At 48.2% G+C, this 21,934-nt stretch overlaps 1 protein-coding gene across 1 annotated transcript in view; it reads right to left on the bottom strand.

The window, feature by feature from the left end:
• LOC119454400 (neuron navigator 3-like) overlaps nucleotides 1-21,934 on the bottom strand; it is an 832,501-nt gene that overhangs the window by 211,370 nt on the left and 599,197 nt on the right. Inside the window, 6 exon segments of the mRNA XM_037716347.2 lie at nucleotides 136-503; nucleotides 1,227-2,407; nucleotides 3,326-3,503; nucleotides 3,505-3,698; nucleotides 8,672-8,955; nucleotides 10,411-10,552. Coding sequence (XP_037572275.2) covers nucleotides 136-503; nucleotides 1,227-2,407; nucleotides 3,326-3,503; nucleotides 3,505-3,698; nucleotides 8,672-8,955; nucleotides 10,411-10,552 — 2,347 coding nt within the window.

The following is a 21,934-nucleotide window of genomic DNA, read 5'->3' as shown; positions in this document are numbered from 1 at the left end:
CCGTCAATTAAAGAAAAACTCCGTCTAAGCGCTTGCAAGACCATTAGTTCCCTGCCTCCGTTGTTTCCCCACTTGACCGTATACCCAATAAGGAGACATAGCTTTCGAGGGAAGCTGAAGAAGGCCCGTTCCCACCTGTCGTCCTGCAGGACGTTGATGAGCTTGGGGTCCCTGATGGCGTAGCGCGCGGGCCGCCGGCAGGGCGAGGACACGGCGTACAGGGAGGCGATGCCGCCCTCGCTGACGTACCCGCTCGACTCCTCGGTGCTGCAAGCGCGCGGCGCCCGCAGCACGTCGCCGTCGCTGACGTATCCGGCCGAGAGTTCGGCGTAGTCGGCGTGCTGCTGCTGCTGCTGTTGTAGCTGCTGCTGTTGCTGCTGGAGGTGGTGGTGGTATGTGGGGTGGTGCAGGGCCACCGAAGCGGTCGGTCTCTGGGCGCCGTACAGCCGGGCGATGTCCTGGGACGCGGCCAGCATGTTCTTCGCCACACGCTGCACGTCCGCCTGTATGTCACGTGGGCAGAGAAAGTTGAAGTGTACTGTACGTCTCCCCGTAACATTTGCACCAAATAGCAACCAGCTCACTTGAGTACCATGAAACCATGAAACCGTCATAAATGTCATCTGATTTTGTCCTCCCGATGGTTTTATGTATCATGCAAAACGTATGATGACGCGACAAAGCTGTTCGTGCTGGCAATACGTACCCCCATATTCTTAAATTATGTAAGAACAAAACTGCTTGACCGTATGTAGAAGTCGTGGCTGCACAAAGCCACGATCTGCCCACAAAAAAAAAAAAAAAAAAAAAAACATGCCGAGAGGTTAATTACCCGTTTTGTGAATGCTCAGCAATATTAGCGTTCAACAAAGGAGCAAATCGAAAGCAACACGCAACCAACAAACAGCGTCAATAAAAAGTGTAACTGTGTTAGAATGCAACATGCTTATTGAAGTCAAGTTGTGCTATTTGCTGAAAAGAACTCTTCACTTATATAACAAAGAATGTTAGACGCAAGATTTCGCTTGTTGCTTGAGATTACTTACTGAGGACACCTGCCTTCTTAATCTCTGTTTTCTCACAATTTAGTTGAGCATGACTCTAAACTTAAGCACCTTGTTATAACACGAATGGATCTTCGCCTGTCATCCTGTCATACTTGTGTACGCAAATCAGACTAAAAACTCGAAGCCTTTGCGTAAGGGCATATAGGTCGCGGCAATCACCTGGAGACGCAGACACGCGGGTAGCCTCGCAGCCCGGTGACCGGATAGTCCACGGGAGTAGCCGCTGCCGTACGGGGACGCTCTGGGGAGGGGCTGCATGGGAGGGATGTTGGCGAGGGCCTCCTCCATCTCCTCTCCGTCCTTTCCAGACGAAGAGTCCACGGAGTTAGCCCTAGGCACCAGCTTGGTCTCGGCGGGCACTGACTTCACTGTAGACTCGACGGCGCCCACCAAGCCGTTGGTACCGGTCGACTCGCCGTTCACGTTCATCTTCACTTGGTCACCACTGCCAGCAAGCACATTCTGACAACCGACATCGCTTTGTTGCTCGACACTGTTTTCAGGATGACGCACCGTTTTCGTCAACCCGCCGTTGACGAGGCTGCCTTGGTTGCCGCCGCCGCGATTGTCCTGATTCTGCTGGTTCTGGTTGGCTGTCGCTATCACCGTAGAAGCCTTGTCCTCCTTGACGGAGACCACGGTAGACAACGAGGATTCTGTCGAGGACGCCGTGACCGAGTCCTTGCTGAACGAATGCTGGCTGCTCATTATGGGAGATACCATCGCTATGCTGACGCTCTGGGCCTGCGTCTTCCTGGAGCGATCGCTTTTGGGAAGGGTCTCGGTTCGAACGCCGCCGTTCGTGTCGCTGGAGGACGGCGTCGACTGCTCCTGCTGCTCCTGGCAGCCACTGTCGTCAGCGAGAGGCGGGTTATTGGACTCAACGTCGACGACGTCGGGTTGCTTCTGAGCAGTGACTTGATCACCGGCGGGACTGATGGGCACGCTGCCGTTCTGTTTGATGTCATTTCTAATCTTCTCCGGTTGAGCAAGACCGATGGTAGTCAGGTCCTCCCTGGACTGCTTCGTCGTCCCCTTGACGGCAGCGGTAGGCTTTGGGATACCGCTGCCCGGGTTGTTCAGTTGCGCAGCCGAGCTCATTTCCGCTTCTTGATGCTTCTTGTCTTCGGATGCGTTAGGACCGTTAGGTACGGGCTTGAAGTCCTGCGCTTTCGGGGACGGGAACTTTTCGGGTTTGACGTGCGACGCGAGTTCGTGACCGCTGCTGACGGGGCGCGGGTGCCCGCTGCCAGCGTTGGGCCTGCGCGTCGCAGTCCTGTTGAGCGTCTCGGTGGACGGAGAGGACCGGGGAAGGCCGGAACGGACGGTTTCGGAAGAGCCTGCAACAGAAGCCAGCGAGACAAAGTCAATCTTATCGTAGGGCTGGCCGACAAAATATTTGCAATGGGGACGGCAAGATTGGAAGGACACAACGGAGCGTTCCGATGACTACCGACGGTGGTCTTAAATTGATAAAGAAGCGTCGTTTCAGTGTACATTTGAACGTCTCTTTATTTTACAAGTGTATTCACGCTGTTGTACGAGGAAGAGCAATTCACGTGAGTTTGGCTGCACTTAAAAAGCCCCGCGTGGTCAAAATTGATCCAGAACCTTCCGTATGACGTTCAATCTTATGCGGCCCCTGTACTAAAATGAGACACCAAAGGAACAATAAAACAATCAATGAAACAACAAGTAATTATATACTTATTATATATTCGACAAAGCATTAAGCGGCATGCACTCCACAGTTTTCTGCCACAATGTTTTCCATCGTGGCAAAAAGAGCTTTGCTTCGCTTGCATTGCATCAAGCAACGCAAACAGCATAGCTGATAACAGAGAGCTTTAGCTTGACGTGCAGTGCAACAGCAACGCTGGCAGCAATATTTTGGAACGCTTTTTCCACCACAATGCGCGAGGCTTTTTCGTGTCACATGGGTGGTGTTCTCGAAGAAAGATAAAAGAAATGTTGTTTGGTAACAGTTACACTGCCGCCACTTTACACCAGCATCAAAGTAGAATATGGATGCACTGGTCGGTTACTGTATAATAATAGCTTTTTGTGCTCTCTGAAAAATGTATGCGCCAACAATGGGCGCCACCAATCACGCTAGAACTTCCTACTGCCTGGAGAAACAATGTGCGAATTGAAAAAAAGAAGCCTCATGCCTGATCGTGGGGCGCCGTGATGTCGAATTTAACATAGAAAAACAAATACCGCACTGCTGTGGAACCTTTCAAAGAAGCATCTCTAACCTGCATGCGATGTTGCCACCTTGGCCACCGATGACCCAGGCTGCTGCTGTTTGCCTGGCCGCCCTGCCAAAAGTCTTTTTGGCGGGACCCTTGGCCGCCGACGAGGTGCTCTTGGACTGACCAGCCCCGTGGTCAGCGCCAACGTCGTTCCCGGGAGTGGCTCCCGAGGGTCCGTTGGATGAACCCCCGTTGCAGACGACGGCGGTTCCTGAGTCTGACGACTTGGCTTGGCTCGCGGCCTCTGAGCCTGAAGCCGAGCCGGGACCGTTGGGTGAGCCACCTGGCGCAGCGTCGCCGCATAGGCTGACAGACGAGTCGCTCCGTTCGCTGCGCGCCGAGCTGAAGCCTCCGCCGCTGCTCGGTCGCTTCGGAACTGCATGCGAACAGTTGGAAGAGCACCGATTCAAGGATACGGAGAAAAGAACGACACATGCGGTTAACCATCGGAAAAGTAAAGACCACTTCGGGTCACTTTTTTAGGGGCGAAGCTCCTTAGGGTCTAGCCTTGTCAGTCCGGCGTCGTCCGTGCTCACATCGACTGCCACACCATCTGTCTGTCATGGATGAAACGTTGCATGCAGCGGCTCAACGTCTATACACGAGATGGCGCTGCTGTGTATGGCGCGTTCCAGACCACACAATCTCTTTCTGCCATGGACGAACGTAAATGCGCAACCGCATGCACGCGATTTTCGAGCGACAGCGACGGCGACGAGCGACAGGTTTTGCCGTCGCGGAGGGCGATCCGTCGCTGTCGCTGGTCGCGTCGCCGGTTTCTGGCCCGCCAGAAAATATCACTCGTCGTCCGGAAGTCAGCACGACCACATCCGCTGGGGACAGCGATTGCGCAACAACATGGCAGCAATTAGTCTGCCCGCTTCGACCTGCATTCGCTCTTGCAACTTGCTCTCTGCTGAGACAGCAAAAAATAAATAGTACAATCAGTCACCGCTTCGTCTCATCGCTAGCTGAGGACTAAGTATCGGCGATCTCTTGTCGTTATTATTGAGATCGGTTGTTTGTTTTGACGCTGTTAGGCCTGAGACGCCACCGAGAGCCGAGAAAGTGATTTAAGTTTTACTCAACAGATGGCACCACGGCATTTTACGCTGGCGGCATTGGACGGATTTCCACTGGGGATGATTGCATATTTAGCTAGATCTAGATAAAATGCTGACCTTCTGATAAAATTGAGATTTCTTTACGCGCGCACGATAACATTTATTCGCACAACAATGTAAATCCGTCGCTACTCTTTTTCGCGATGTCGCGTTCATGTGGTTGCTCCACGCCGCGACACGACAGCGCGACAGGGTGTGCCTGTCGCGTCGATTGTCGCTGTCGCTTGAATATCGCGTGCATGCGGTTGGGCCTTAAGGCGCGACATGCTGCGGCTCAGCATCTACACAGACAGCAAGCTACTCCGGCGGCGAGGGCGCGGCAAGCATCGGCAAAGCAGCAAAAAATGTCGCAGTTTCGCCCGAAAGGCGAAGCATCGATTGCGAAAGCAAATTAGTAGAGAGTTATTCGGAGTAGGGGTAGTAGTTTTATCGGCTGTATAAACTTGGACACATTGGCTTACTAACAATTCTGAATTAACAATCGTGGTGTCAGCACGCACACGCAAACATGAATAGATCACACTGTATGACCGCAGCCAACGACTGTCAAAACGCTGGCAGCAAGCGCAGGTTCGCGCGGTCTATCGCATCAACGGAAACTGAGCGGCGAATGCAGAGCACATACAAAGGTCAGAGCCGTGTGGAGATAAGAGACGGTGCGGGCGACCGGCACCACCGGGCAAAGGAGAAGTTGTTGGCAGAGGAGAAGCTGCCCCCCCCCTCCCCCCCTCTTCCTGTTTCTTGCTTTCGCGTGGGAGATTGAGTGGCAAGATACGCCTTTGGTTCCTGAGTACAGCGCCGCCCCGCCTCCCTCCTTCCCATACCCCCGCGGCCTTTCGGGCGACGGTCGCGTTTGCATTCCACCGTGCATTCGCTCTCCGTGATAGCGCGCGTCCCCCGCGCTCTTTCGCTCGCGCATACGGCGCGCGGCGACGATTTTATCGCCCTTGGAATCTATACGGAACCTCACGGCGACGTTGACGACGACGGCGACGGCGACGCCAAAGGCAGAAATCCGGTTTAAGTGTCCATATAATTGCTATCGCAATAAAACGCCAAGCGGACCTGGAGTTGAGGGCGCGAGAAGCACCGGCAAAGCGGCAAAAACACCAAGCGGACCCGGATTTGAGGACGCGGGAAGCGGCGGCTCGCCGGCAACGCCGACAGCAAGCTACCCCGGAGGTGAGAGCTCGGGAAGCGACGGCTAAACGCCAGAAGCGTTGTCTGCCGGAGACGGGAAGCGCCGATGCGCGGTTCAGGCGCGATTTCCTCGATCGCAATTTCAGGCACAGCTACAAGGTGTGTGATCGCCTGTGGTTCGACAACGCGTTGACTAAAATCGGCAACATACGAAACGAACAGTCGCGAGTCAACGCCGTCGCAGTGCTGGAGTAAGAGTTATCTGGTGGTTATCACAATGAGTACGTGGTTTGCTCGACGTGCGAAGATTCCTTGGTAGCCGGCAAGGTCCCTGCAATGCAGTCACATATCACACACCGCATATATGTCGCCCCATATCACACACAGCACTGCTTCGCCCCACTCATCATGGTTAACTTCGTGGATATGCGGTGATTTTTAAAAATCTTTATTGGCATATTAGTGACTAGGCCGTCTTTTCATACTTTGTGAATGCATACTGTAGAAGTGTCTTCCCATCTACGATTTCTTGACTAATTTTAAGTCGAACTTTCAGCTAAGCTATTCGGGCTCGTGGGCTTGCTGGTCTTTATTTTTGTGAATCTGGCAAGCTTGCTGCCGTTTCTTCTTTCAAAATCTACCTTTATAATTTTCACATATCATGTTCTGCACCACTTCTGCAGATTATGATTTCTGAATGTACAGTATTCATTATGTAGTTTCGGCTGCCTGCCAAGCGCTGTCCCTTAAACCCTATGTGGCTTTGGTAGCCCTGTGGCCTGTAGTATTGTTGATAAATTATTATTATTATTATTATTATTATTATTATTATTATTATTATTATTATTATTATTATTATTATTATTATTATTATTATTATTATTATTATTATTGTCGTTGTTGTTGTTGTTGTTACTTCAGCAATTTACTGGGACCACGCTCGAAAGTTCAAAATTAAATTTGCTGTGTCCGTCCATGCTTTCCATTACATCAGCGTCGTGTAGTCATCAGGGCACCTTCTCATCCTCAACTTTATCCTCACCTAAGGAGAAGAACACCACCAACAAGAAATATGACCTTCATCGCCACTGGTGGTCAAAATGCCGCCCGTGCGGTAATGTGCTGTCGGCAGCTGAAAACGCTGACCACTGATATCGTGCGCTTCGCTACATAGTACGCAGCCTTGTGCGCAGCGCCGAATCTGAGACCAGGGGCATCTGTGCGTGTGTTTAGAAGGCCACAGCAGGTAAAACTGTGGTGAAAGAAAACGGCGTTGCGCGCGACACAAAGAAGGTACATTTCCTGAGAACACTGCGGTGTTCGGTGTGAGACGCCTGCGACCGTCGCAGTCTATGCGTTGAAATCAGGTGGGATCGCTTCTTACTGATGCAGTCTTACTCCAATCATGCAGACCAAACAAGCAAGACTTGTCATTTCGAGGAACGCAAGGAAGTTGGTGCAAATAGACCAGTGCAATTATATTTCTGTTTCGGTCACTATCGATACGCGGCCACTGCGGTTCGGGAATCGATGCGGCGCACTGTCACGGCTGTTCGGATATTTTATCCATGGTGGCGAGTATTGAGTCAACCCTATCGCTCTTGCAACTGCTGCCGAGAACATTAGCATTTGGCCTTGATATGCAATTGCGCCAAATGTGAACAGTACCAGCAATAATCGGCAGTTTTTTCCGTGACGAAATTGCGCATGTCACTGAGCTCCTTACAGGAATGCTACATACTTATTTAAACCACATCGAGTTTCTTTAGCATGCATGGGAAATCTTTAAATTAAATTAAATTAAATTAAATCACGGGTTTTACCTGCCAAAAATACCATCTGATTATGAGGCGCGCCGTAGTGGGGGACTCTGGATAAATTTGGACCACTGGGTTTCTTCAACGTGCACCTCAACATAAGTACACAGGTGTTTTTTTTTTTTTTTTTTGCATTTCGCCCCCATCGAAATGCGGCCGCCGTGGCCGGGAGCACAGGAAGTCTATGATGCACCTATAACAATAAGATTAATCAACTTGAGAGTTCGATAGAATGGCCATGAGGTTAGGAAAAGTCATTGTTATGAATGCAGCAGGCCACAGAACAGATCATCTTTCAACCTGAATCCCGTGCACACTTCCGAAAATAGCAAGTCAGAATGCATCTTAAGAAACCTTTCCCTAGCTGGCGTTCGATTGTGAACAAAAGATCCTTGCGGATCTCGGTTTCACAGGTTTCACAGGAACCTCTGGCAAGCAAGTTCTTGTCGAGTACCACATTATAGTTTCCAATCGTGCTACGTCGTCGATAAGTACGAGAGCCAACGATTGGCTACGCGTTTGCTTCGGGACGCGTGCTAATTTTGGAATTCTGCCGTTTGCTACCCAAGGGTACGGCCGCGCTGACCACGCAACGACAAGCGTCACAATATCTCATTAGCGTCCATCGAGACGCTGACCCGGCAGAACTGCTAGCACAGGCTGGTCAAGCAGAAAACGCCCACCCGTCTCTCTCGAGCGGAATATTTGCCGCCGTGGAAGCAAGACCAGAAAGGACCTCATCAATATTCCGGCGGTCCCTCGCGCTCGACGTGCCAGAGAAACGGCGGTGCAGAGAAGAAGGAAGTTTGCGGAGCTTGCAGCGCAGGAGTGCGAGCTCCGGGAACCGTGCTCCAACATCGAGATGGCTGACCTTTACCCACCTTTCCCCTTGAGAGACTCTGCTACGATTGGCTGAACTATACAAGAAAGTGGACGTGAAAGAATACCCCCACACACTCTGATGTGGGTGCCAGATCTCTGCTGAACAAGAGGTTGCGGGGTCGACTCCTGGCCACGATGGCGGCCACATTCAGATCGTTGCACAACGATGCGTGAGGCCTAAGCAGTGGTACGAAACGGTGCCTTGCTGCACACACCGTCAGCAATAAGGTACAGTTTTGTACCACAGTTCTATACAAAGTTCAGTTGGGCCAGTTCAATATTCGCGCTGCACACTGCATGAGTGCACGATGCAGTGCAAGTATGGTAGGAGAGCGACCGGAACCTGAAACAAGCAGAATGCTGACACGTCATGAGACAGCGCTCACCTTTGCTCTTGTCCTGCGACTTGTCTTTGGAGTTGAAGAACTTGAACTTGTCGAGCATAGAGTTGTTGTTGCCGTTGCTGCTACTGTGGTGGTTGACAGTGTTGTTGTTGTGGTTGGCGACGACGGCCCCGTTGTGGTGGGCGGAGGCGATGTGCGATCCCTTGGGGATCACGTGGCCGTTGCCCGGTCCGTTGGACTGGGCCGGTGGCTGCTGGCGCACCGGGACGCCAGCGTTCTTGACGGGAAGGTGCGAGATGGACGACGACGAAGCGGTCGAGGAAGGCCTGCGACGAGGAGCGCACGCATTTTTCGGCAGGGTTTCCGAATAAGGTCCGAATTCACTAAAGCTTTTCACTAGTAAGTGCTCCATGCCATTGGTCGACCACCTTTGTCAACCAATGTTAAACATCACGATTGGTTGCAATTTTCCCTTGCGAACCATGCTAGCGTAAGAAGTTTTTTGTGAATACGAGCCCTGTTTAACAAATAAGTGGTGTACATCTCGCGGGAAGTCCACTAGTAAGTGACATGCCGTAAGTGGCAGTAGGTAACACTTCCAGGGCTAGATGTGGTATACATACACAAATACTCAAGAAAGTGGGCGGCAACATGGTCGCCACTTTAGCTTAACTGGTAAAACATCGCACGCGTAACGGCAAGATGTGGGTTCGGCTCCCTGCTGAGGAAAGTTGTATTTTCGTGCGCTTTCATTTTTTTCTGTCCTTGTTATTTATACATTTAAATTAAACGTAACGATGAAATTTTCTGGCTATATTGTGTGTTTCCTTTTTTCAGATGGTTTTAACAAACGAGAAACTGAACTCTTCGGATCCCCTTGCTATTCTAGCTGTCACTTATGCTGTTAATTTGCTGTATTTTGCTGCCCAATAGTGTTCTTTCTTGAATCGGAAGACCTCGACTCAATAATAACCAGCTTATGTACTTGAACAAAATGATTCACTTGTTTTCATAATATAACGCCTCATTTGTAAAAGTTAAGTATACCGAATCAATTATTATTTTTCAATTACGACGAGTGGCAATTATGGGAGTTGAGTATTCGTGCTGCAGGTCCAAGATCTGTTTCCTGCAAAGTTTGTTCTGTGTTTGCAGGACAAGTATATGAATTTGGCGGCCTTAAGAACACTCATTCATTATTCGTCATTCAAGGGGCTATACGGCAAATTAGTGCTCGCTGCCAGCTTTCAATGCCTTCCAAAACGGGGTAACGACACATAACACTACCTTTAAATGTATGTTTCTCAGGAGATGTCGACGCCGTTCATTGGCGACGGCTACTCGTTTTCGCATAGAAATACATTTTATTGAAGGGCACAGGTTATGGAAAGGCCCACTCAAACTTACAGCGAACTCGTATAATCAAGTCAAACGCACTTAATCTAAATATAAAGTCACATAAATGAGAGGCACTCAGTCTTAGCGTCAAGTCACATATCTACACTACAGACGGCGAGTTAAAACTGTGTCATGAAGCCCACTGAAACGCAAGGTCCGGTCACATAACTACACTCAAGTCCGAGGGCACAGAAGAAAACACGGAATACGTTCACAGGAAGGCACATGAAGGCAGATGAAGTTAGGCAGAGGATGCTACGAAGTCAGGCCTCATAAAGCACATACACCGAGATTACAATAGATGACAAAGCGCCAACTGGTGGATGAGAGTATACGCGAAGCAGTTCTATCTGTTACTATATAACGTGCTTTGCTTCACTCACCTGGACCTGTCGCTGTTTGCTGTGCGGTCCCTTGTGACGACTGCCGACTTGGGCTGCGGGATGAAAGAGCCGGTGTGCGGTGACCCGGACCGCGAACTGTTGCAGCTTGTCGATGTCTTGGGGGCCGCGATGCCCGAAGGACCTGATGTAGAGAGAGAAAGACATCGTTGAGCGACATCGGTCCGATTGCATTCCACGATTCTTTGTTTTCTTACAGTCTGCTTAGATGCTTCCAACCGATTAGCTCGGAACAATGACAACGGCACGGGATCCGCTTTTCCGAATATATATGTATATATATAAAAAATGGGGCGCGAGACAAAACACGTAAAAATGCGGTATAATGTAGACGATAGAACAAGAACATAAACATGATGGAGGTCCCATTTTCCGATTTATCGATATTTCCAGCTTCATCAGAATAACGGTATAAATGTTACCCTCGTCGAGCCAAATATGAACAAATGCTACAAAAGTGTGCCAAGGGAAGGGAGACACGTCTTAAGGCAGTCCATCTATTCACGAGGTCAATGATATGGAGAAGGATTAACTGTTGGGCTATAGTTGGTCTTGCATAGCTGATGAGAGTAATTAGCGCAGCCAAAGACGCGCACACTAGAAGAGGAGAAGAACGTAAGCGCTATGCTTAGAGCTGTTTAATAGAAGGATGGGCTTTGCAAGTCCTCTTCAGGCGTCGTGTGCACAATTTTGCAGGTTAAGATACTGCATCGGAAACAAAGACACTGATAAAAATAGTGTTAATACATGTCCCGTACACATTGAAACGCCTCTGGTTGGACCTGTGCTGTAAGTTTGAATAATAGCTGCAATATGTTTTATTTAAACGAGTTGGAAGGTAGACGGCTCGTATGTTTGCTCTCAAAGTCAGTATATGCCGTTATATAGTGGCTATAGTTTTTCACACTGTTTCACATCGGACATGTTTTTCAAGTAGTCGGATTGATACTTTACAACTTCGCCACGCATGAAAGACTCGACGATCTTATATCGGACGTTCCTGCAGAGGGTTCTCGCATGGAGTCCACATTCTGTAAACTCGACAAAGCTCACTGAAGAACTGAAAATTTCAAATCCGTTTTGAAGCAGTGCGCTTTTCCCGATCCAGACGATGCAAGAAATATGGCGAAACTAAATTTCCAATGGACTTAAATAATTGTCGCCTAAAGGGGATAAATATCCTGTTTGTCACGCAAAAGGTATACAGCACTATTACAGGACGAGTTATGTGCATCAAAGACGGGCACACAAGAATTCATGTTTTGTGGTGTGCAGTGCAACTGACAGCTCACTTATACAACAGCCTCGGTTCTTTTCTGATAAAATCTGCTTCCAGCGCAAGTGTTAAACAGATGTCGCCACTCTTGCCGAGAATGCTTGCCCCTGAGAATATGTATGTGTACGTAAACCCCTTCTTGCTAACAAACAGTTATAAAATAGTGCTAGTCTTCGTCTCCCATTACAGCGTCTGTGTCTTTTGTAGCCCTAATGCCCCTCGTCAGTGACATGAGTATCGAGCAGTGAGTGCTCAACGTAACGTGCACATGACTCTGCATGTTGTTCGTTCAATATTTTTCTAAAATGTTTATTTTATGTTCACCTGCTTCCGTAGTAACTTCTTAAGTTATGGAATTGATCATTTCCTAAGAAAAAGAAAGAAAACGAAAAGAGGGCGTATCTAAGAGTACACATCGATGTACTCTTAGGATAAAGTACGAAGAAAAAGGATAATATTTCATACTAGTATCCTTCTCCAAATAGAAACAAATCGGAAACATCTTTTGTTTGGACAACCACTAGGGTACCGACCTCAAAGCAACCGACAGAAATCGAGAGCAAAGACTAATTTAATTGATTGATTTATTATGAATTGAGCGTGTTGGCTACAAGTACAATATGTCAAGTACGTCGCCGCCTTCTTCACCACATTTAGCTATTGTGGGAGTGAAAATGTATTATATAAAAAGTGAAAAACCTTTCACCTACCTAGCAGTTCGCTAACGCACGCGGAGCAGTAGCTTGTAGTATAAAAAAAAAAAGAAAACCAAGGAGCACTAGCATTTTCTACGTGGTCTGGTATATTGGCCGTAGAACATAGTTTTGTAACCATGACATGTATTTCACAAACACAACGATGAAGAAATATAATATAGTTATTATCAGTGATATTAATATTGTTATTATTTAGACGAAGCATATAAAACAGAGTTAAATGCGCTAGCTCTGGAAGGGAAACTGTTCCTGGCGCCCCCACTACATTCACACGAGGCGAGTAGCATTTCCTTTCCACACGGGTATTTTCTCTTCATCTTTATCTTCCTCGCAAAACTGAGTTGCCGGAAGACGACAGTACGGCGATATAAGCGAGCGAGGAGATAAGTGGGTCAGCAGCTACACGCAGCTTGCATTTTATGCACAAAACGGCGCGCGCGAACGAGACCTTGGATCCGTTCTCGCGGTGGAGACGAGACACGCTCGAGGAAAGAGAGAAGCGAGCGAGTGATGTTGAGCGTACAACGCGAGAGGAGGAAGAGACCGAGGAGGGGGGAAGCGACAGGAACGACCCTTACGCGTACGCACTGCGAAATACGGCAGACAGTCACGAAAGGCGTTTGTGCCATGAATACGGTGCAAGATATATCCTACACGGTGGCCACGAAGTTCCGCGTGGTTATATAGTGTGCACTGTAACGTGGCGAAGACTCGGGAATCGAAGCAGAACGAAAAGTAAAATACGAGAAAACGATGCGGGGAACTGATCAGTCATCTTTAACGCCACAAAGCAGTCAATACCGCGGTTTCCCAGGAACGAAAACTGGGGCTCAACTACAGAGCGGACGAAAAAAATAAATAAAAATAAATTAAGTTGAGCGCTGCGGTTGTGCGTGCGCGTACAACACCAGAGCTGAATTTAATTTTTTAGCACCTCGATCTGATTATGAGGCACGCCGTAGTGTGGGGCTCCGGATTACATTAGACCACCCGGGGTTCTTTAACATGCACTCGAATGGGATGAATCCAAAGCGAGAGAGAAGTTAACAGGAAGGTGGAGGGTTGATTGTGAGCAGCAGCACGTGGTCCAACAAGAAACTTCGCTGAAACCAACGTTTCGACAAAAGGGACACGTCTTCGTCAGGGCACTGACGAAGACAATTTCCTTCGTCGATACGTTGGCTACAGCAACATCCCTTGTTCTTCCACTGCTAATCACTTCAATGCGAAAGAGACAGATAACTTATATTTACAGAAAGACAGACATATATTGGCCTGGTCTATGACTTACCCTAGCCTGCTACTCTGCATTGTGAAAACGGCACGGGGAGGAAAAATAATTATGACAATAGGGGAACTGCTTGTATACGAGCCGACCACGTGGTGGCATCCCTAAAGCGGTATGTCCACTGAAGTGCGTTGCAAAGACGGCCCGATCTGCTCTTAAAATCGCAGTTGCACACTTTGCTGCAGGTCAAGGACCTAATTCTCAGTTACAACTAGGAAGAGTTATGTTTAAAACAGAAAGCCGGCCGCCATTTGCATACGTGGTTATCCTATATAACTGATTAGTAGTTGTCAGATTCTTTTTTTCGTGCGGCACTGCGTAAATTCTGCAGGCTCTAACAGATTCTCAGCTGAACCGTGGCCGGTGTGGCTCTGCACGCATATAGGATATCAATTATGGAGCACCGCGTAGCAGGAAGACGAGTGGACTGTTTCGGGATAGCCCGAAGGTGTCATTAACGTGCTCGCGGAACTCCAGCAGATGGGCCTATCTTTCCATTTCTGACCCGTCACACACACGCAACCCCACTGAGTACGCCCCTCTTATTTCAAAATGCGAACGGCGCGACTACCGCCGACCGAACCGCGGCGTACTCTGTGTCGTCTTGCACAGCAGAGAGCGTGTAGTGGTAGACGACCGCTGAAGCGAGTGAAACAAATTTCAGCAACAAAAGTAAATAAGGAACGAACGCAAGTAGCGAGCAACTTTGGCACGAGCCGGCACGCAGTAGTCTCGTCGGAGACGCCGACCGAGAAGCTCGACCTGTAGAAATGTACCGCTCGACGCAAATTCGGGTGCCGCCAGGCAGCAGTGAGTAACGGCACGCAATCACGCGACCGCCGTGTATATGGAGCGGGATTGTATTCGACGGAGCCACATCGGGTCGTATAAGTCCGCGTACGGGTGCACGAACATGCGAGCACGCGCAAGCGCGTCTCCGCGGAGCCGAAGGAGTCACGCGTATATAGAAGGGTGGGCTTCATTGATTCCTAATTACACGACTGGACCAAGCGCAAGCCAAGGGGATAATGACGCCGGAGAGCCTCGGCGCGTATAGAGCATATGCGGCAACCACAGCTTGCCTGCCCCGTGGTACACGAGATGATCACCAACGCCGATATACGGGGCGGCTGGAGGCTTTGCGGTTACCCGGGTGCCGGAGAAAATTAAGGCGCGCGCGCGCGTTATTTTGGCCGACACGCGTGTCGCAAGAAAGGGCCAGCGCGGGAGGAAAGAAACGTCGCGCGTCGGCCCTAACGTAGCACTAATTGTTCGGGAAGCAATGAGCGCGAAAACGGCCAGTTTCTGTCCGGGCGAAGGGCGTGTCGTCGGTCGCGGTCTATACAGGGTCGCGGCAGACCGCATTTGGCAAGGCGTCCGCGGGCGAGCTGGTTTGGCAGTAATTCCCGCTGCCTTTGCTATGCTTCGGGGGTGACATTTTCTAGTGCGACGTGCTCTCAGAGAGGGGCCCTGTTTCTGAGCACAGGGTCTCGCAGGTTGCATACCCCGTCAGCCGCATTCTGATGAGGGCGGAATACAGAAGCACTCCCGTATGGCGAACACTGGATGCGCGCTGAGGAACCGCAGGTGATCGAAATCACTAAACGAACACTGCGACGAATTGTTGCTTCTCCTTTGATTTTCAAGAGCACTACTCGGGAAGTGCTTACAGTGATCAAAGTTGTGCAGCGTAGTAGACTACAAATGCTTGCAAATGCTTACCAATGCTTACTTAAAAACAAAAAGGAGTGAATCAAATTTCCTGCCATTTTCACGCTTCTATCATCATACCATTAAAAACAACGAGGACACCCCGTCTGCCTTCGTGCCCTGTCTCGCAATGTTTACGCTTAACTTCCTTGCTCCAGACTTGCTATCACGTTTCAAATTCACACCTTTCTTTTTTTTTCCCGTGCCAAGCAGATACCGGGTTCGTTTTCTTTCCTACACTCGTCAAGGGGATATGTGAAACAAGCCCCTGTAACCTCATTATCCTCATCAACATAAGGCTATTATTATTATTATTATTATTATTATTATTATTATTATTATTATTATTATTATTATTATTATTATTATTATTATTATTATTATTATTCACTTTCGCCTGCACGTGTTGCAGAGCGCCTGCATTTCTGCAAGGGGGCTCCTCGAACGATTCGCAAACAGTACTTAACGCGCTCGCTATCCAATCACCGCGGTGTCGTCCCGCGATCGCGCACCTTGCGATGACAAGACTCCTTTCAGAGCGCGATGACAGCTTTTCTCCGCAGCCCACCAAACCCGCAATTCAACCGACGCGACGCTTTTCATACGCAAATCCCTGCGCGCCGTTGTATATGCGTTGGTTATGCGTTTTCTTTCATTTTCTTCTTGTTTCCTGCTTTTGCGTTTCGGCGAGTTCTGCACTTCTCCTTTGTGTATGCGATGGACTACATCCCTTGCTTGCGATTTACCCGCATTCATTCGCATTGTGCAGCATCCCATCTACTTTACCAACCTGCGAAGACGTCTATAGGGACGCGGGAAAAAATAAAAGACGATGAGCCGAACGCTTCGTGTCATGCTTCCGACAACTGCAGTGAAAGGTTTCGCCGTTTCGTTTGTGTAGTGTCCAGCGTTCACAAAATGGAACAATTGTCTTCTACTCGAGAGTATCACGAAGATACAATGGGAAACCCATGCGTCTTACTTTGAGATAAAGTTTCGCAGTTCAAGAAAAGTTCCTCCTAGTCAGAGGATAGCAGACGTACCGGCGGTTTCAGCGAACACTTTCAAAACTTTTTAAAGGTTGCCTGTGGGAGATAGCACAATTCTAGTTAATGAGCTGGTCTACTCGAAGACACGGACATTACTTGCACAGAAAACTGAAATGCATAATCGACAAGTTAACAAAAAATCACTAATTAAGTTGTTAACTAATTACCTTACGATCCATATTGCAAATTTACAAATTCTGGTCGTGGAGTTTGGAAGGTGGATCCACTTGGAACGATTTCTCAGGATGACACGATATATTAATTCCCGAACTTTGCGGAGAAATGCACAGAACATATTGCCACTCGGTCATTTTTTTTTTACTTTACCGCCGTAACCTTCTTTCACCGCATTATCACTGTTATCGTGTTACAATTTAGAGCAAGACACACTCTATCTAAAACTTCATGAATGCTTTCGCGAATTCAATAGCGATTGACACTAGGGCACGTGGTAGTGATCAATGACTGATCCAACGAAGACAAATTGGCCACGTCATTTAGTCCTTTAAATGTCGTGTATTGTTCTATTTGAATAAGTATGAAAGCCAATGCATTAACGTTAGCAGCATTTCTCGTGGTCAATTGCAACGGTTGTTTATTAGATGCGGATGATAGAGAGAGAGAGATCAAGGAGAGAAAAGGCAGGGAGGTCAACCAGAAGAGCGTCCGGTTTGCTACCCTGCACTAGGGGTAAGGGAAAGGGGAGATAGAAAGAGTAAAATAGGGAGAGAATGAGTACTGAGTACACGTGGGACGATGTACAGGGACGCTATAGGACGGTCTCTTAAACCGGTGCACCTCAAATACAGTACTAATATTCTGATGAACCAATCTGCGTGAAGTAGATAATAAAGTTCAGCATCTTTTCTCTACCTCTCACTCTGTTTGTGCATGTGATGCTGTTAAAACAATGTGCTATAATGAACTACTATTTATATTACGATGAGGGACATTTGTTTTACCTTTTTTTTAACTTCAGCAGTGCTATTTTTAAGTTCAATTGTAGTTTAACTTGGTATACTAGATGATTGATCTCGTTATTTTGTTCAAATAGCTGTGTGACTGTTCGCGACACACACAATAAAAATAGTGTAGTTCTGTTAAGACTACGAAAGCTCCTGTGTGCACGGGCCTCCAGGCATCTCTAAAATTGGTGATGTCTAAAACATGGCGGCTACGACGTGATTACAACTCAGCAATTGCTTCCGGCTCCCGCAGCCAGTAAAAAAGCAAATCCTTTGACATTCCCTTTTGTTCAGCAATAAAAATGTCTTTTATGTTCATTAAGACATACTGGGAGGTCTTTTCAGACGCCTCTATAAGGCGAGAACCATACAGAGGCATCCACTCGAGGGCCATCGCTCAGGCGCGCATGTAGACAACACCTAACAATTTAATGCCCCACACTACATCGACACAAGCATCACACGCCGATCTAGGAAGTAGACCCCAGGAAGAAATATTTCTCACGACAAACTGGGAATTTCAGAACACTGCCTTCGACGATTTAGAAACAAAACAACGGCATTTCAACATTTATACGCTGGTCCTAATGCAATAGATTATATAAATAAACAACTGTCATCAGCCATTCCACTCTGTGAAGGTGGATGACCAGAGAAGCTGTTTAGCACACGACACAGAGGTGGCACAGAATGGAGAGCGGAAAGAACGGAAACTAGCCACGCAAGCGCTGGGAACGCCGACAAAGAGAGGGCGTTGCGAACGTAGACATGGCCGACGCAGGTCGGAGAGCGGCAAATCTTTTAGAAACCTTTATTATCTACCTGGGAGTCCACTGATCTTGAAAATGGTTCCTACTGATAACTAATCTACTCAAAATGCATATCCAAGTGATGAAATGTGTAAGCTTTTGCATATAGAATCAAACGATTTTTTGTCAAATTCGGAACCTGAGTTTTAGTTGACGCAGAACAAAAATGCACGGAACCGAAGCCATAAACAGCTTCGCTGTAAAAGAAAATCCGTTCTCCGAGATACCTCACACGTTCACGCTGCGCCGTATCGCAAGAAATTGTGCGCTGCTACCAATGTTGTTGCGTCATGCTTTCGGACATCGTTTTGCCCGAATGCATTGAAAGCCAATAGCGTCGCGCGACGTACACACGCGCAACGGCTTTGCCCGAGAACGCCGTTTGCAGGAACACACAGGCGTCGTCCATATACGGCTACGACGAGCGAGCGTAGCTCCCGGGGAGGCGTTCGAACCGCGCGTGTTTATATACGCGGGCCTAATATTCTCCTCCCGAGGAGCAAGCACCGCAAGGTAAACAAACCCCGCGCGTCGCAGCCGCTCGAACCAAGCCCTGGTGAAACATCGTTCCTGCTGGGATGAAAGCGCGCACTATTTGCCCTTCTCCGCCGGATGGCCTCGTATCGGTCGCTGAGAGCTTCTATTTCGCAGCTCATATATGGGCAAGCCTCAATGCGCTCGAGCGTTGGCGGAATGAAGACAATGACGTTGTGGATGACACGCGTTTGCCAGGCCGCAAGTGGGGAACAAAATTTTCTGTAGCGAGTACATTTGGCTTGGGTGCGAGCGTGCTCGGAAAATCTGTTTATCTTCCTTTCACATCTTTTCATTCCAGTTCCCATGTATAAGGTAGTAAGCCAGATGCTTATTCATTTAGGCTTCCAATCTTCCTTTCTTCATATTGCCCCTCTATGTCTCTCCGTACGTAGCAAAGGGTTGCGTTTCTCTCCTAAATAAAACAATAAAATAAACTGTGCCACTAATCACTAACGCGTTTGTACACGGCCACCTCATTCTATCCCTTTCTTTCACGCTTATTATTTTTTGTTATGCTCCGTCACGTATTTGGTGTGGCGGTTCTTCTTCTTTCTGGGGTTTTAAGTGCCGAAACCAGTTCTGATTATGAGGCACGCCGTAGTGGAGGGCTCCGGATCAATTTTGACCACCTGGGGTTCTTTAACGTGCGCTACAACGCAAGCACAGGGGCGATTTTGCATTTCGCCTCCATCGAAATGCGGCCGCCGCGGCCGGGATTCGATTCCGCGATCTCGTGCTCAGCAGCGCAATGCCTTAGCGGACTGAGCCACCGCGGCGGGTTGGTGTGGCGGTTCTGTGAGCTCTACGACTCAAGGAAATCCGCACGCTATTCGCGTTGCTACTCGCGGACAACTTTCTGTGGCAATGAAGCGAAAGCTACGGGCGCGTGGCTGCTGCATATGTGTTACCACGCCAAATAGTCCAGCAGCGTTTGACAGTACTTTTGGTCGCTCGGAACAGACGCTGAATCGGCGCAGCTTTGACGTGCGACGGTTGTGCGTTTGCTCAGACACGGAACGGAAAAGCCGCAAGATAAGCAAACTTTTACACTCAGTGGTGTGTTCCGTCTTATTTAACTGTTGCTAATAAGGTGTTTATGTTTTCTCTTTTCCAGCCTAAACTAACGCGGATTTAAACGCGGGAATCTTTTCAGAAGCGCTCTCTCTTGTGGGCACTTTGCCTCCATAGCTTTCCCTTCATTGCCACAGAAAGTTGTCCGCGAGTATAGTTGCATTTGCGCGCTGCAGGCGGGACACATTACGTAGTGGGTCGAGGCTGCGACGTCATTTCTGCTATAGCGAAGAACCTGCGCTTGAATGTCAAGCTGCTTTCGAGGCGTATGTTGGTGTAAGATTTTGCAGACACGATCGTCACCACGTGATCTTCGCATGGTGCGGTGCTCAAGCTCGACGAGGGGCCGCTTGATATAGTGTATAGTCACTACTTCTTTGCGGCATTCGCCCAGATGAAGCATGACCTTTCGAAGCAACGGAATACCGCTAGTATTTGACTCAATATGAACTTGCTCACGGCGCGTTGGTTCCGACCAGAGTATGATTTATGCTCCGAAGCGACACAATGGAACCGCTAATGCGGAATAATTGGAATGTACCGCCTCTTTATGGTTATCAAATCATAAAAATGGTTATCAAAAAGAATGTACCGCCTCTTTATGGTTATCAAAAAGAAAAATATATCACGCTGATGCCAATGGCTTTCCCCGGCAATGTCTTGACTTTGCATTAATATGAAACAGAAACATGCACCAAAAAAGCATACACAAAACTGACAGATGCTGAAAAAAAAAAAAAACGCAGATAGCACGCTCGGCACGAAGGCGGCGTCGCAGAGTGCGATGATCTAAAAGGTGCAGAACCTTCAAGAGGAACGTTTCCATCTGTTGACTCTGCGAGTTTCCACGTGGCTCAACAACAAACTCCTTTTGTTGTTTTCGCTGCTCGATAGCGACGAAAGAGAGAAGCAGCTTTCCTTCTATTTTATTCTTTTGTACCCTTTGGCGACAATAACAAGAATTACAATGTTCAGAACATATTAACTTTGTCTTTCAAACACAGCAGCATTTTGGACCAACAATACGACATACACCGTAGCTATAACTGCAATAGCGCCGGTCTCACGCCTTCGAAAAAACCAAACGAGTAAAGTTGTACGGTGAATTGAAATGGTGAGTAAGGAAGCGCCACTGTCTTTCGTCTCCCGGACCTATCTACTTGCCCATTCCTTTGCCTTGCTTTCACGCTGTCACTATAACACGATGGAAAAAACATCACAGGGTCTCTTATGTTATCTCTAAGATGACTTAAAGACGAAAGCCTAGTGTCCATGCATTAAACACGGACACATATGACGTACACATAACCTTTAATTCGCTTAGTCTATTTCACCTAGTCATATATCTTAATTCGCTTACTGATCCTCTTAATTCGCTTAGTTATCCCCCTTAATTCGCTTATTCTACTTCGCTTAAACGTCCTTCTTAATTCGCTGAATCATCCTCTTAAATATCTTACTCGTACTCTTCATTCGCTTAGTTATCCTCTTAAGTCGCTTACTCATCCGCTTAAATCGCTTAGTCATCAATCTTAATTCAATTGCCTTTAACTCGCCTGAGCCATCCACTTAATTCGCTTAGTCATCTCTCTTAATTCGCTCAGTCATCCACTTAATTCGCTTTAGCATCTATCTTAATTCGCTTTATGATCCATCGTCATCATCCACCTTGCTGGCTTACGGGGGTATGAGCCATTGATGTTGATAGTTTTTGTACCTTTCGTCTTGTCGCCGCGTTCTCGCTCAAGGACTTTGAAGGTCGACTGAACGATGAGACATATAAGGCTTTCGCCTTAGTAATTAGTTGATTCTCTCCCGCTTCAACTTAGTCGTGGCACAAAATTGTAACTGAAGAAGGTATCTACTGTTAAGCACCGCTTATCTATATGCATGTGCCAAGTACCGGTCGAACGCCCACACGCCCGCGCGAGCGCACGCGCGCGCACACACAAACACACACACACACACACACAAACACACTCACACACACACACGCGCACACACACACACACACACGCACACACACACACACGCACGCACGCACGCACATGCACAAACACACACACGCACGCACACACACACACA

This window comes from Dermacentor silvarum, chromosome 5, assembly GCF_013339745.2.
Source record: "Dermacentor silvarum isolate Dsil-2018 chromosome 5, BIME_Dsil_1.4, whole genome shotgun sequence".
Classification (NCBI taxonomy): domain Eukaryota; kingdom Metazoa; phylum Arthropoda; class Arachnida; order Ixodida; family Ixodidae; genus Dermacentor; species Dermacentor silvarum.
Note: the sequence above shows the minus strand (reverse complement) of the source record. Positions and strands in the feature narration are given on the sequence as shown.